The sequence below is a fragment of the Triticum aestivum genome, chromosome 7B (assembly GCF_018294505.1).
Source record: "Triticum aestivum cultivar Chinese Spring chromosome 7B, IWGSC CS RefSeq v2.1, whole genome shotgun sequence".
NCBI classification, from domain to species: Eukaryota; Viridiplantae; Streptophyta; class Magnoliopsida; order Poales; family Poaceae; genus Triticum; species Triticum aestivum.
Genome location: NC_057813.1, coordinates 242,819,352 through 242,835,555, shown reverse-complemented (window position 1 = coordinate 242,835,555; position 16,204 = coordinate 242,819,352). Strand labels below are relative to the sequence as shown.

The following is a 16,204-nucleotide window of genomic DNA, read 5'->3' as shown; positions in this document are numbered from 1 at the left end:
AATTGATCCAGTCAAGTGTATCTTTGGATATTTCATTATCCACTTAGGCTATATTAGTATTACTTCCCACGTGGTGCACATCATCCTGATGCATGGGTGTGCCTCGGCCCTTACATTGCAAATGTTATTATTGCAGGAAGAGCACACATTCATAAGCTAACGGTTTCACAATGTGTTCTTGCTGATAGTAATTGAACCAAATGAAACGATGGACAAGCAGATTGATTAAGGAACTCTAGATAATATTTCATGCCGTAAGCATTGGCTCAAAAAGTCAATTTGTAAGTAACAAAAAAAAGGCCTAGAAGAATAGTTCTACCTAAATAAAGTTTACTGCTGCACATGAGAAGATCCACACAAAGCAGAGGGGACGTGGAGCAGGCCGGTAACCAGGGGAAGGAGCAGAGTAGAAGATTTACACCGCCGTCTCCACTGGATATGGTGTCTCCGCCGCATCTGTGGAGGCGTCGCGGCTCCGCCTTGGATGGTGCTCGTGGCTATGGTGAAGAGGAGGGGTGACGCATGGGCGAAGAGGCAGGCGGTGCTTGTGGCCAAAAAAGTGAGTCGTTCGAGCTGCGGGAGGGAGGAGGGGATCGCCGGGAGGCGGCGAGATCGGTGGGCGGCGGCGGCGGCGTCCAGGTAGGGAAGTCGAGGTAGGACGCTGTGTTTTTTAAGGGAATTGCTTGTGAAAATAACGTGCGACGACGACTTAGCGAGCGGATCCCCTTAAAAAAGATATAGCGAGCAGATTCTCTTAAAATTGGTAGGAATGGATACGATTGATGACGTTGATAAATAGTGGTGAATGTTGGCCTAATTTACTATCATCATGCATGGAAACGAATCATCAAAAAAAAGAATACTTCCTATTATTACACTCATAGGAAGCTTCCTAATCTCTGCTACCAAACAGTTTCTGCCCAAACAAGGAAGGAAAGTTATGGACGTGATTCGGAAGGAAACAAACGTTATGAAGATTAATTAATTTAGATTTGATCTTTAGAGATTGATTGTGATTGATTCTTTTACGTAAAGACATTACTAAATAATTTGCGTCAGTATGGAAAGTTCTGATCTGTTTAGTTTTTTTCGTTGTGTGAGAGGGTGAAGTGAAAATAAACCGATGAAGTGGGGGAGGCGACGAAAAAATCTACGACGGTTAACCTACGAAAAAACCCCGGACGAAAGTGGTGGGACGAAAATTGACCGGCGGAGACTACCAACTGCTTCATTAGAAGTAGAGATTGGGGAGTTATGAATTGTAATTTCGTGTAACTCCCCCACCGATTTTTTTCCACCGTTGATTTTAACCTGTTAATTAAAAAAATTAAGTTTAGTCAATAAGGGTATTATGGTCATGTGTTTTTTTAGTACTCCGCTGATCAAACCCGCGCATCTGGCTAACCCTCGCGAGAGGGGGAGCCGGCGCGAGGACCTGGAAGACGGCGGCGCGAGGACCTGCAGGCGAAGACGCCGACGCTAGGTCCAAGAGGCGAAGCCCAGGCTGGTCTTGGTCGCAGTGGCCGCTCGCCCACGTACGTCCCCGCCGCCGCCGCCGTGAGGTTCTGGAGGGGACGACGCCGGCGCGTGGTCTTGGAGGTCCTGGCTGCGCTTGGTCGTAATGATGGACGAACAGAGGTATATCTTCCCCTGCCCTCATCTCTTCCTTCCGTCCTTCCCTCCTCACACCTTGTGCTGGCAGTGGAGGTGTGGAGCAACTGCACATTGCAGCACCTTGAACTAAAATTCAGTTAGCAGCTAGGATTCAGATTGCTAGTGGATATGCCAGCAGTGCGTTCGCTACATTGCGCAACTTCCGCAATCACGAATCACATGATTAGCGACTGCCCGCGTCCAGCACTTGAGTTGTCCTCGATGCCTGCAATGACGCTGCTGCTGCTGCCTGTAGCACGTTGCTGCTGCTGCTACGTATTTGACATGTAGGCATCATCAACACAAAACTCTCAAGGGAAGAGGGATATGATATGATTTTTTTTCAGCAGAGAACATTTGGTTTGTCACACAAACCCACAAGTAGAAATTGCAGCCTTAAAGTTTCCAGAATCAACTGTTAACTGTGTATGCTTATGGTCATACTCCTGTATCAGACACATACACAAGTTCAGGCCATATATGTATAAAGTTCTGTTAACTGTCTAGCCTTTATTCAGTAATGAAATCTTGAATTTTGGATTACTTGTATCAGCATGTTCAAACAACTGAAATCTTGCTGCAGCATACACATACAAGTTCAGGTCATACATGTAAACTATGGCTTGGAACAACTTAACTAGTGCTAATAACAGTTTCATACTTCAGTTGCATGTGTTTGTTTTGAAGTTCAGAACAGACACAGATTCAGAGTTCACAAATGTCTTACAACTTGTACCATTCCCAGTGGCAGTTGCTGCTTATAAACTACAGAGAACACTGATAATAAATCCCACTAAGCATATCAAAATTCAGATATTTGATAAACTACAGAGATTCTGCAATTTCTGAAGAGTTGTTAAATATTACTTGTTATGATAACGTTCTCAGACTATTCATAATCCTCGATTGTTATTAGAGTTCGTGTATTCCCTACGACAGCAAAAACGGCGTCAACTAAGGCAGCCACCGATTTGAACAGTGAGCATCAGGTACTCTATTTCAGCAGTCTATTTTATCAGATGTAGTTTAAACTCGTTGTGTTTAGTCTAGCAGATCCTTTTCCCGTGGAGTCTACCAGATTTAGTATTGACCTTTTGTTCTATCTTTAAAATTTATTGATTGTCCCATGTAAACTTGATTTTGTGGCTGCAGGTTTATTGTCTGTCTTGGGTGGTCATTGTAGCAGTAGTGTTTGTACTGGACAACCTTCAGCCACCGTTGTTTACTTCCAACTCGCCGGCCAGCCACCAAGGTCTACCTCCTGTCTCGTTGGATCGCCGGACAGCCGCTGTCGTCTACCTCGCGCCTTGCCATGACAGCACGGGCATCAAACTCTTTCTCACCGGGCAGCCACCGCCGTCTACCTCTGCCTCATAGTTAATTGTGTGCTAGCAATTCCTCCGGAGAACTTGTTAGGTTATTCTAACTCTATCATGTATCCATGATCTTGTTTTCTGAATATGTAATCTTTTTAGTGATTTTCATTTTCATTTTATTTTTCATGGCGCTTCCATGATTTATTTCATTTTCTGGTATATATTTTTGGAGATTTTAATTTGCTTTTCCCTAATGGCCACGGTGTGAGAGCAGACTACTAGCGGGTTGCACGTTGCACTGAAGAAGTTTATGCCAAAAAGAACTAAAACTAGACACATTAAAATTCAGGAGCATTTTCGGTCAAAAATTGTTGAAAAAAATAAGTTCCCATAAAAGTTCTCAAAAATGCACACTACTAGCGTTTTTTTTTATTCAATCTGGGAAAGTTTTTAGAAGTTTTAGCGAATAAAAAAAGACAGAAGCAAAATTCAAATTCAGGACCATTTTGGCTCAAAATTTGCCCAGAAAACAAGATTTCTGAATTGAAGAAGTTTTCTCAAACATGAAAAAAACTAAAAGCAAAATTCAAATAAAGGAGCAATCTTTGGCTCAAATGCAGAAAAAAATCGGAAAAATAAAAGTTCCAAAAATAATTCCACGAGTACCAATTTAGGAGATGTTAGTTAAACTTCACTATAGATCTTAGCATTGTAACAACATGTTCCATGCAAAAAATAACCAATAATGTTGATCAGGTTCAGGTGCACGTTAGCTCCATGCTGGCTGTGAGTCTGGATGGGTCGTAGCGGTACTTGTGGACCAAGATGACTCATAGTGGTAGTTATGGGTTGGAATGGCTTGTGGTGGTAGTTGTATGGGGGGGGGGGCTATCTGTCAAGGTAGTTGAGGATCCGGATGACCCGTTGTGGTATTTGTGGATCCACATGCCCTAAAGTGGTAGTTGTCGGTCCGTATGCCCCAAGTGATAGTTCTATGTTGGTAGTATATGTAAGGATAGTTGAGAGTCTACATGACCCATAGTAGTAGTACTGGTTCTGACGCCCCATGGTGCTAGTTGTGGATCCAGATTACCCATATTAGTAGTCGTGGATTTGGACGACCCATAGTGCTAGTAGTAGGATTGGATGACTCATGGTGCTAATTGTGGGCCAGTATGGCCCATTTGTGCTAGTCATGGTCTGGATGACCTTTAGCGATTGTTGTTAGTCCAGATGACCCATGGTGCTAGCCGTGGTTCGGACGACTCATAGTGGTAGTTGTGTGTCAAGACTATCTGTAGTTTAGTAGAAGAAACACACGCCCCGCAGTGATAGTTGTGTATCAGGACGGTCATTAATGGTACGTAGTTGCTGGTTCAGATTACCACACACGACCTGTAGTGATAGTTGTGTATCAAGACGATCTTTAATGGTAGTTGCTGGTTTAGATTACCCATACGGGTAGTTTTGGGTTCAAATGAACCATGGTGCTAGTAGTAGCATTACACGGCCCATATGATAATTATGAGATTGGACGATCAGACGAACCTAGTGCTAGTTATGGGACCGGACAATCAATCATGATGCTTATAGATCAAGATCACCAATAGTGCTAAGTTCTGGGTTCGAGTGACCCATAGTGCTAGTTGTGGGTTTGGACCACCCATGGTATTATTAGCGTGATCGGACACTATCGATCTTATTCGTTCGGGCACACTACTTTTGATATTAATTGTCCAAAACCACAAGTATTGGTCTTAGACGTCGGGCCCACAAGTATTGGTCTTAGTCATTCGGGTTTACTACTGTCGGTCCTGCTCGTTCGGGCTCACTACTTCTATCTTAGTCGTTCGAGACGAGAAGTATCGATCTTAGTCGTTCAGGTCCACAAGTATCGATCTTAATCGTCCGGGCTCACAAGTATCAATCTTAGTCGTTTTCATCCACAAGCATCGATTTTAGTTGTCCGGACCCACAAGTATCTATCTTACTCGTTCGTGCTGTTACTATCGATATTAGTCGTCCCAACCCATAATTATCGGTCGTACCTGTTTGGGCTCACTAGTATTGCTCTTAGTTGTTCAGACCACAAATACTAATGTTTGTTGTTGGTGTCCAAGTACCATTCTTACTCACATGGGTCCACAAATACCGATCTTAGTCATCCAGACCCACTACTATCGATCTTAGTCGTAATGACCACAAGTGCCTATCTCACTTGTATATCGATCTCAAGTGCCCTCACCGAAAGAATTATATTTTCTGATTTTGTGAAAATAGTTCACGTGTTTACCAAAAATACCTTTTCCCCCTTCACTTTTTTTGAGGAACCTTTTCCCCCTTCACTAAAAATAACAATCCCACTACTTTTCCAAATTTTCAGCCCTTGGCCGCCTATGGCCCCCCACTAGTCAATCGCGGAAAAAAAATCCAGCCCCCACGATCTTATCCCGCATCCAGCAACTGCTCCACCCCCGTATTCTCTTTCAGTTTCTCTTTCTCCCATCCCCAGATCAGAGCTCCTCCGATCCACCCGCCCCCTTCTCATCGGCGGGATCCCCGCTGCTGCCTCACGCACGACCCTCTCCTCCGCGGTCCAGTCCGCTCGAACACCGCCGCCCTCCTCACTGGCGGGATCCGAGCCGCCAGCCTCACCCGCGGGATCGGAGCCGCCGGCCACCGCCCACCTCGCCTGAAGGATAGGATGCCACTACTCTTCTACACCGTCCACCGGTGGCCCATCACCTGCTTCACCTGACTGAAAAATCCTTGCGGTGTTTCGAAGAAGCTGTGGTGGAAATTCCGGAACCGCTGCGCCGACGGTGGTGTGATGCCGGCGATGGGTCCGCTGGCAATTCAGTATGCGAGGATGTCGCTGCCAACTCGAGGTGTGTTCATAGGATGATTCATATCATGCTTGAAAATGCGCAATTCTGCCTGCTAAATCTGGATAACCATGAGCTGATTATTCCAAATGAATGCTAATTTTGACCCTGCTGGCCTCACGATTGGTTCCAAATTTATTTGTGAGGTTGTATGCCAGGGGTATTAGATCATAGAATTTGCTATTTCTATGATTTGTATCCTGCCTCTCCACTGTACCATGTAGGTAACTTGTGTTATTTTACTCCTTGGTTTTACAGCAAAAAATAGAATATATATCAATCTTGTAAAGGATGTTTGGGATGTTTTCAGGGAAATGATTTGGTGAAATATTGATTGCGAGGGTTTGGAACCAAGTAACTAAAAAACAATTGGAGCAAAGGTCAGGTTCTTACCCCCCAATATCCGTTGTGTTACCGTGTACTCCCTCCGTTCCTAAATATAAGTCTTTTTAGAGATACAGACCTAAATTATGTGGTTCTCTATATGTATGATCTTGTTCCTTGTGTTCTTCTGTCATTTGACAATGAGCAAATATTAATCTACAGAGGCAGTGAATGGAACTCTAGATACTCAGCTTTTGACTCTCACTCGAAAAGTTCAAAATAATAATCTGGCAGTGTCATCTGCTTTGAGTAGCTCAGGTATCATCTTTAATGTTCAGAATGATCCATACACAAGGCAGCAGTACGAAACAGATATGCTTACATCAATACCACTGTGCAATTTTTGATTTAAAAAACTGTTCAATTTCAGGATGGGTGGTTAGAAGAGATCGAAGGGAAGGCGCAAGAACATGATAAGATGCATGTTGCACAACAAGAGATGATAAAGGAGCTGATAAGATTATCAGTTTTTATTGGTGGCTGTTAGAAGCTGTAGACAAGATGATGCATTTTTATTAGATTCAAGTGAGATTATTCAGATTAGCATAAAAAGTGCAGAGGATCGTGCAAAGCTTTGTTATCATTTGATTATTTCACTATATATTTTGTTCAGTTTCGATGTAAGCATCAGGCCTTAACAGGAAATTCAATTTGATGTACTTGGCCATGATCAACGAACACAAATATTACAGAAGAGCACCAAATGAATGAGAACTTGACAACATAGAACGAATCAAGAGAAGTGTACATACAAAAGTGGCTCCTACCTTGAGAGAAGTCGTCACAAATAGATCGCGGACAAAAGTTTGTAGATAGAAGCTCATATTTAGTATCCCTCCGTTCACAAATAGAAGTTAGAAACGTCTTATAAACGGATGGAGCAGACAGAAATATAAGTTCGAAACATCTTATAAACGGATGGAGCAGACACAAATAAGTTAGAAACATCTTATAAACGGATGGAGCAGACACAAATATAAGTTAGAAACATCTTATAATTGTGAACCGATGGAGCAGAGGGAGTAGTACACAAGACTTGACACAGTCTGAAATGAAATAAAGATACATTCAAACAATTAAATCTGAAAATCTCCAACATGCCCCCTGCAAACCCGTGACCTCCATCTTGAGGAGGGGCTGGTGCCATCGACCATACCATTCCAGAAAGTGAAGCTGTGACAACGTGTGGTGCTGTGATCCTCTAGCTAGTTTTAATATAACTTAATATAACAGAGTTCTGCTTACTAACTAGATCAGCAATGTACAAACATACGCTAAACTTGCTCATTGACAAAATAGGTTGTGCATGCTTCTTCTGTTCCATACTAAAGGTGATTGCCATATTTGTTAAGGATGATTATGGCTGAGGCACGGTAATGCACTTGTAGCAACGCGTGCAAAGCGGGCAAGAAATTCATATAAAGCAGGCATTGTTCCAAATTGAGCCAATTCTGGTTTTTGAAGATATACTATACATAATTACTGTCCATTTTATACGGCGCCATACACTGCCTAAATAATCAGAACTATGTTTGAGGCGCGGGTCATGTACGTCTTGAGCTCCCGATTCACCTTCTCCTCGTCCCACATGAACCCCTAGATGTTCTGCACCCACTCGAAGTAGCTCACCATCACTCCGCCGGAGTTGGCCAGGATGTCCGGTAGGATCAGCACGCCCTTCTTTGCCAGAATCTGCAGCACGAACATGTACACTTCTCTACTGTCAGTCAATGTGTGAAATGCATGTGTCAACAAATGCAGCTTAGTTTTGTGCCAAAATGTTGGTGTTCTTGCCTCTTCGGCCTCGAGGTCTGTTGGGTGGTTAGCAGCCTTGATGATGTACTTTGCTTTGATGGCATCAACATTGTCCCTAGGAGAAGAAGAAAATCGAAAGGACTATATATTAACAAAAATGTTTTCAGATACAGAAAAAAATAACAGCCAGGAGGATACTCTAACTGAGCTTCAGAGCATTAATCTGATAGAAGATAGGATGAAGTGAGCTGGGACGAGGAAGAAGAAGATTACTTGTTTATGACTCCTCCCAGAGCTGTCGGGATGAGCATGTCGCACTCTTCCGTGAGCAGCGAGGTCGGGTCGACGGCGTCGCCTTTTGTCGGAGCCCTTGATCCCGCGGTTCTCTGCCGAGTGCTTCATCAGCTTGGCCATGTCAATGCCATTGGAGTTCTTGATAGCCCCTGTGACATCTCTGATGGAGACAACCTTGCCACCAGCTTCAGTGATCAATTGGGCAGCCCAAGAGCCAACATTGCCAAATACCTGAAAAAGGCAAGAAGACAATAATTGCTCATCTGTGCAAATGTAGGTGAAGAAACATAGTTCTGGCCTTGCTCCACAATGTATGGCGCCATTCTACACAATGATGATTACTAGCATTGTGTAGGCATGCTTGTATATATTTGGCTGAATATATTACTTGTGGGTGCTCATTGTTCTCCTTTCCCCTTTAATTTCAGCACGTGAGGTGGCAGATCAGGCATGGAACTTTGGAATTGCCATTGATGGTGTCTCCATTGTAAGCCTAAGCTTTGACAAGATGCTTGTCTCTAAATTATACTCCCTCAATTCCTAAATATTTGTCTTTCTAGACATTTCAAATGGCGACCACATACGGATGTATGTAGACATATTTTAGATTGTAGATTCACTCATTTTGCTCCGTATGTAGTCACTTGTTGAAATATCTAGAAAGACAAATATTTAGGAACGAAGGGAGTAAATGGGAAACACCTTAGCTTTGTGTGAAAATTAAAGAGATTGGCAGAATTTTCTCTGGCATTTTATATGCGCAAAAGACCAAGGAAAAAGCAAATAATCTTAATGAGTTCAGATAAAACAAAGAAGTACCTTAAGAAGAGTTCAATTGCAATATCTTGAGATTTCACTAAAATTTAAAGCTGGATGGTCAGTCTAGTCGCAGAACAACAACCATCTTTTGGCAATTGAAACATCTGCTTACAGATTTTAAGTTTTAGGAAGCAGCCATGGATTTCACCTGGAAAAGAACATCAAAGAGAAAAAACAATGTCCTACAACTGCTCCATCGGACACTAATGTGCAGAATAAAGGGATATGTTGTATGTTCTTCCCTCCGTCTAAACAATTTCTGAAAACTATCACTTTCCTAAACCAGAAGGGTTGCAGTAGCAAATTTCTACTTAGTGAGCAAGTGTAGATGATTTTGGTCCTTCTGTCTTGTTTCAATCAGGTGCTTGACAAAAAACAGTGCATAAACTGATATTATACTTGGGATACCAGACTAGTATTACTTCACTTTCCCCTCAATCAAATCATGATATTTGTGGACATAGCTTACTATTTGTGAAACATAAGAAAACAGGGACATTTAGGAATGAAAAGGTGGTCTTGGCATCAACAAGTATAAGTAGCTTTTACTTAACATCGACTCAAAGATGAACTCCAACAGTGAGGTTCAGATCTACTTCAGTACATAAAGAAGTTTTAGATGTAGTTCATTATCTAAAAATAATCATATGTTATTAAACAACAACATTCAGATCAAGATTGATAGTGACCAAATCAGAATCTTGCATACCAGGTTGAGGTCGGTTTCATCTTCAAAATCTTCAAGCATGTGAGAGATGTCGTTCGCGGCATCCTTAAGTTGCTTCAGCCACAGAAGCACAGCGTCCACCGACTCCAGCGTCATCTTCATGTTCTCCAGATCGGATCATTCCTCATATTCCTGTGCAGCTTGATCTCGCCTGAAATGGTAGAATTCAAGTGTCCTATTGCCACCTTGATGACTGCCGAGGCGAGCATGCCCCTGAGTGCCTGTTGACATGGCTAGTGCCTGTCGAGTTGGGCTGTGTGTTGAATAGTAGATTCTTCATTGAAGCTCCGGCCCTTATCAATCTAACAAAGCATTGAAAGCAAAAAAAAAAAAATCGAATCAGCAACTGCAGAATCAGTCATGACCTGTTTTACATAATACAGATATCACATACTTGCAAAATCTTAGACAAAAGGGAGTGGCCCACCTGCTCCATTAAGCATAACGAAGCAACATTCAGAATTTAGTTACATGGCCACTGTGAAAAGCTCATGTGCTTCGTCAGATACTTTTGCAGTTTCCAACTACTAACCAGAACTGAAGAGCAATGGAAGCCGTGAACTTACAAGGAATAAGGTAGAGTAAGACTGTAAGAGATATGGACCTGTAGACGGTGCTGCGCCGGGCTCTCCACAGATCCGGCCTGGATTACGCTAGCAGCAGCGTGATCCGGCAAGGTCAAGTGCCTCTTGGACGCCCATCGGTCCACCATCGCGCGCTGCACGACGAGGCGTCGACCTCTTCGACCTTCACGGGGCCACCGGTGCCCTTTCTCTCCGTCTCCTCCGTGACGCCACGGCCGAACCTGCGTAGGGTGCTCTACTGCTCTTCCTCTTCCTCTGAACGGCTACACCGCCGTGCGCTCGATCTAGCTCTTGACGACGAGGAACCACGGCTGCATCAGACGTCGATCCTTGAGCCCCTGGGACCCCTCCACCGCCGCCGCCCGGGTCATCGGCTCCGCCTCCTCGCCCCATCGGCCATCATCGCCGACCCCCTCTGCCGCCGCCACCGCCGGGGTCATCGGCTCCGCCTCCTCGCCCCAGCGGCCATACTCGCCGACCCCCTCTGCCGCTGCCACCGCCACCGCCGGGGTCACCGGCGGCTCCGCCCTATCCTACCCTGCTGCTTCAAACAAGGGCTCGAACAAGTTTTCTACGGGAAGAGTGGAGGAGCGACCCAGATTTTTTTTTAGAATCAGGAGCGACCCAGAAGTGTCGGGCCACACAGCGAGGGTGCGAACACGATTTGGCCTTGACTAAATTTTACGGAACTACCCTTTTAGAAAATGACTAGCCCCACCCTACTTTTGTAACGGCCCCACCACTATTTGTAATTTTAGTCTCGTAACTCTAGTCTCTCCACGGTTTGATCACAGTAGATGGACGGCCCGTAAAATCGCCAATCACTATAACAATTGTATAAATAGCATAATAGAGCAGAAATTATCATGCATGTGATGGGATTTTTTTTCTATGCATGGTTGCATGCCGAGATGACATGCTTGCATGAAGAAAAATAAGTTAGTGAGGGCTAGCTATTTAGATATAGAAGATTATCATGCATGTTTGCATGTGATGACAATTTTCATATGTACGATTGCATCCTAAGATGGCATGCTTACATGTTGAGAGAAATGAGTTAGTAGGGTTGCTATTAGATATAGAGGATATAGCGTGACCAGTGTCCTCTCTTTCTCCATGGAATAACATACATGAGTGCTCATATTAAAAATGTAACATGAATTATTTATTTTACAATAGCTACTTGTAAGTCGCCTCAGAATAGTTTTTGGGTCAATTCATTTTGGAAGGAAGGAAGGAAGAAGCAGTCGCCGGCTCACTGGGGAAGCCTTCAGGGTCTATCTTAGGATGGTAGGCAACCTTATTATCTATCTTAAGGGTGTTAGAGCATCTCTAGCAGACCTGTATAACACCGACCCGCGAAGCGTGTTTGCAGTTCACAGAAAAACGGCTTTGCGGGCCGGCGCCGTCGGCCGTAGAGTCAGACCCTGTAAAACGGACCCGTATAAAAGGATATTCACGGAATATGCTCTTTTACGGGTCGGCTTTGCGGGGTCTGCTCTTGCGCCGCTCCCGTCGGCCTGCAAATATCAAAACCCCACCACAAATACAACAATCATCCACATTACAAATAATTATTTGAAAAAAATATCAATACCACAACACAATACAACAATCATCCATATTACAAATAATTATTCAAATCACTGAAGCAAACTAAATAATGCAATATAAAACTTGTCTCGAATACAAATCACACATGAATTAAATGAAAATGAATAGAAAAGTGAGTTTTGTTACTGTCCAGCCATTTGCCAATGGTGCTCAATAAGATCTTCCTGAAGCTGAAAGTGGGTGTTTGCATTTTCAATCTCCTTGTATGTCTGAAGAAAAGCTCTAATGCAGTTAGGGTCTCTAACTGGTTTGACACGCTACCCGCATTGTCTTAGAAGAACTCCAAGTTCATGCCTCTCTCATCTTCAAGAATCATATTGTGAAGAATAACACAGCATGTCATGATGTTTTTCAAGGCCCGCTTGTCCCAAAAACGAGCAGGACCATGAACAATGTCTAACCTAGATTGCAAAACCCTGAATGCTCTTTCAGTGTCTTTTCGGGCTGCCTCTTGCACCCTTGCAAATTCACATTGTTTTCTAGTTTTGGGTTTTTTGATGCTCTTGACAAATGTGCACCAAGGAGGGTATATACCATCTGCAAGATAGTACCCCTTTGTGTATTCATGTTCATTAATAGTGTAGTTGCAAGGAGGAGCATCACCACTAGCAAGCCTAGCAAACAAATGAGACCATTGCAACACATTGATATCATTGAGAGTGTCCGGCATGCCAAAAAAAAGCAATGTCAAATCCATAAATCCTCGGATGCTACGACCTCTGGCACAATTGTTGCATCACGAGACTTGCCACAATACATTCTCTGTCATGCCTTCGGGCAATTTTTCCAATTCTAATGCATACAGTCAATGCTACCTAGCATGCCAGACCAACCTCTCCTCTCATTAGATGCCATCAAATTTTTTTTGTCATCCTTGTTGGGTGCCCGAAAATATTCAGGACCAAAGACACGGATGATCACTTTGGCAAACCTACGCACCGACTCAATTGTGGTATCTTCACCAATGCGAAGGTACTCATCGGCATAGTCAACCGGAACGCCATATGCAATCACCCGCATAGCTGCCGAGATTTTTTGATATGCACTAAATCCCTTCAATTCCGCGACATTTCTTCTTTGAGTAAAATACCGACAATTTGTGTCGCAAGCTTGAACAATTTTCACAAAGAGAGATCGGCGCATTCGGTACCTTCTCCGGAAGAGGTGCAATGGATATGTTGGATTCTCCGTGAAGTAGTCTTGCATCAACATCTCGTTCCCGAGATGGCGATTTTGAGGAATGCAAAGACGGCTGACGGTTGATCCTCGCCGCCTCTTTCGGTTCTCATCTTCGTTCTCCTTCACGGCAAGGGCCATCACCAACGTCTTCTGCCGATAGTTTGCAAGCAGCGTCTCAACATCCGAGTCGTCCGAATCGTCAAGCAAAAACTTCCCGTACGGGCTCAATTTCATCTACATGAACAAAAATCGCACGCCGCGTCAACCAAATATGCATAGCGCTCGGCACAAAGCACAAGTAAACACTCACCGGTTGCTCGTGGGCGGTGGTGTTGGGAAACGTAGTAATTTCAAAAAAAAAATCCTACGCACACGCAAGATCATGGTGATGGCATAGCAACGAGGGGGGAGAGTATTGTCTACGTATCCTCGTAGACTGTTAAGCGGAAGCGTTATGACAACGCGGTTGATGTAGTCGTACGTCTTCACGAATCGACCGATCCAAGCACCGAACGTACGGCACCTCCGTGTTCAGCACACGTTCAGCTCGATGACGTTCCCCGGGCTCCAATCCAGCTAAGCGTCGGGGATGAGTTCCGTCAGCACGACGGTGTGGTGACGATGATGATGTTCTACCGGCGCAGGGCTTCGCCTAAACTCTGCGACGATATGACCGAGGTGGAATATGGTGGAGGGGGGCACCGCACACGACTAAGGAACGATCCGTAGATCAACTTGTGTGTCTATGGGGTGCCCTCCTCCCCCGTATATAAAGGGGGAGAGGAGGAGGGGGCCGGCCTAAGGGGAGGCGCGCCCTAGGAGGGGGAAACCTACTCCAAGTAGGTTTGCCCCCTCCCTTTCCTATTCCAAGAAGGAGGGGAAAGGAAGGAGTGGGAGAGGGGGAAGGCAAGGGGGGCGCCGCCCCCCCTTCCTTGTCCTATTCGGACTCAAGGGGAGGGGGCGCGCCTCTTGCCCTGGCTGGCCCCTCTCTCTCTCCACTAGGGCCCATCAAGGCCCATTACTTCCCGGGGGGTTCCGGTAACCCTCCGGTACTCCGGTTTTTCTCCGAAAACACCCGGAACACTTCCGGTGTCCGAATATAGTCATCCAATATATCAATCTTTATGTCTTGACCATTTCGAGACTCCTCGTCATGTCCGTGATCACATCGGGACTCCGAACAACCTTCGGTACATCAAAACTTATAAACTCATAATAAAACTGTCATCGTAACGTTAAGCGTGCGGACCCTACGGGTTCGAGAACTATGTAGACATGACCTAGAACTATTCTCGGTCAATAACCAATAGCGGAACCTGGATGTTCATATTGGTTCCCACATATTCTACGAAGATCTTTATCGGTCAAACCGCATAACAACATACGTTGTTCCCTTTGTCATCGGTATGTTACTTGCCCGAGATTCGATCGTCGGTATCCAATACCTAGTTCAATCTCGTTACCGGCAAGTCTCTTTACTCGTTCCGTAATACATCATCTCATAACTAACTCATTAGTTACAATGCTTGCAAGGCTTAGGTGATGAGTATTACCGAGAGGGCCCAGAGATACCTCTCCGACAATCGGAGTGACAAAACCTAATCTCGAATTATGCCAACTCAACATGTACCTTTGGAGACACCTGTAGAGCACCTTTATAATCACCCAGTTACGTTGTGACGTTTGGTAGCACACAAAGTGTTCCTCCGGTAAACGGGAGTTGCACAATCTCATAGTTGCAGGAACTTTGTATAAGTCATGAAGAAAGCAATAGCAACATACTAAACGATCAAGTGCTAAGCTAACGGAATGGGTCAAGTCAATCACATCATTCTCCTAATGATGTGATCCCATTAATCAAATGACAACACATGCCTATGGTTAGGAAACATAACCATCTTTGATCAATGAGCTAGTTCAAGTAGAGGCATACTAGTGACACTATGTTTGTCTATGTATTCACACATGTATCATGTTTCCGGTTAATACAATTCTAGCATGAATAATAAACATTTATCATGATATGAGGAAATAAATAATAACTTTATTATTGCCTCTAGGGCATATTTCCTTCAGTCTCCCACTTGCACTAGAGTCAATAATCTAGATTACATAGTAATGATTCTAACACCCATGGAGTCTTGGTGCTGATCATGTTTTGCTCGTGAGAGGCTTAGTCAACGGGTCTGCAACATTCAGATCCGTATGTATCTTGCAAATCTCTATGTCTCCCACTTGGACTTGGTCCCGAATGGAATTGAAGCGTCTCTTGATGTGCTTGGTCCTCTTGTGAAATCTGGATTCCTTTGCCAAGGCAATTGCACCAGTATTGTCACAGAAGATCTTCATTGGTCCCGATGCACTAGGTACAACACCTAGATCGGAAATGAACTCCTTCATCCAGACTCCTTCATTTGCTGCTTCCGAAGCAGCTATGTACTCCGCTTCACATGTAGATCCCGCCACGACGCTTTGTTTAGAACTGCACCAACTTACAGCTCCACCGTTTAATAAAAATACGTATCCGGTTTGCGATTTAGAATCGTCCGGATCAGTGTCAAAGCTTGCATCGACGTAACCATTTACGACTAGCTCTTTGTCACCTCCATATATGAGAAACATATCCTTAGTCCTTTTCAGGTATTTCAGGATGTTCTTGACCGCTGTCCAGTGACCCACTCCTGGATTACTTTGGTACCTCCCTGCCAAACTAACAGCAAGGCACACATCAGGTCTGGTACACAGCATTGCATACATGATAGAGCCTATGGCTGAAGCATAGGGAACTCCTTTCATTTTCTCTCTATCTTCTGCAGTGGTCGGGCATTGAGTCTGACTCAACTTTATACCTTGTAATACAGGCAAGAACCCTTTCTTTGCCTGTTCCATATTGAACCTTTTCAATACTTTATCAAGGTACGTGCTTTGTGAAAGTCCAATCAAGCGTCTTGATCTATCTCTATAGATCTTAATGCCCAATATGTAAGCAGCTTC

General features: G+C 44.2%; 2 protein-coding genes and 1 long non-coding RNA gene across 7 annotated transcripts; 2 read left to right on the top strand and 1 right to left on the bottom strand.

Moving 5' to 3' along the window:
* Positions 1–1,386: 1,386 nt before the first annotated feature.
* LOC123157921 (uncharacterized) lies at positions 1,387–3,223 on the top strand. The gene is made up of 3 exons (XM_044576108.1): positions 1,387–1,638; positions 2,570–2,642; positions 2,806–3,223. Exons 1-3 carry the CDS (start codon positions 1,622–1,624, stop codon positions 3,028–3,030), a joined length of 315 nt encoding a protein of 104 aa, XP_044432043.1. The 5' UTR covers positions 1,387–1,621; the 3' UTR covers positions 3,031–3,223.
* Positions 3,224–5,377: 2,154 nt separating this feature from the next.
* On the top strand, positions 5,378–6,932 carry LOC123157045 (uncharacterized). 3 transcript variants are annotated; one of them, XR_006478661.1, is made up of 4 exons: positions 5,378–6,074; positions 6,165–6,234; positions 6,401–6,496; positions 6,609–6,932. It is a non-coding gene; the product is annotated as an uncharacterized lncRNA (long non-coding RNA). The 3 variants fall into 3 exon arrangements; XR_006478659.1 differs by having other exon boundaries at positions 5,380–5,857; XR_006478660.1 differs by having other exon boundaries at positions 5,378–6,234.
* Positions 6,933–7,639: 707 nt separating this feature from the next.
* On the bottom strand, positions 7,640–11,024 carry LOC123157043 (uncharacterized). Of its 3 annotated transcripts, none has more exons than XM_044575273.1 (5): positions 10,228–11,024; positions 9,816–10,135; positions 8,267–8,518; positions 8,033–8,108; positions 7,640–7,930 (listed from the first exon to the last, which is right to left on the bottom strand). In XM_044575273.1, exons 2-4 carry the CDS (start codon positions 9,933–9,935, stop codon positions 8,097–8,099), a joined length of 384 nt encoding a protein of 127 aa, XP_044431208.1. In that variant the 5' UTR covers positions 9,936–10,135; positions 10,228–11,024; the 3' UTR covers positions 7,640–7,930; positions 8,033–8,096. The 3 variants fall into 3 exon arrangements, with proteins under 3 accessions (XP_044431208.1, XP_044431209.1, XP_044431210.1); XM_044575274.1 differs by having other exon boundaries at positions 10,261–11,024; XM_044575275.1 differs by having other exon boundaries at positions 10,438–11,024.
* Between the last annotated feature and the right edge of the window lie 5,180 nt (positions 11,025–16,204).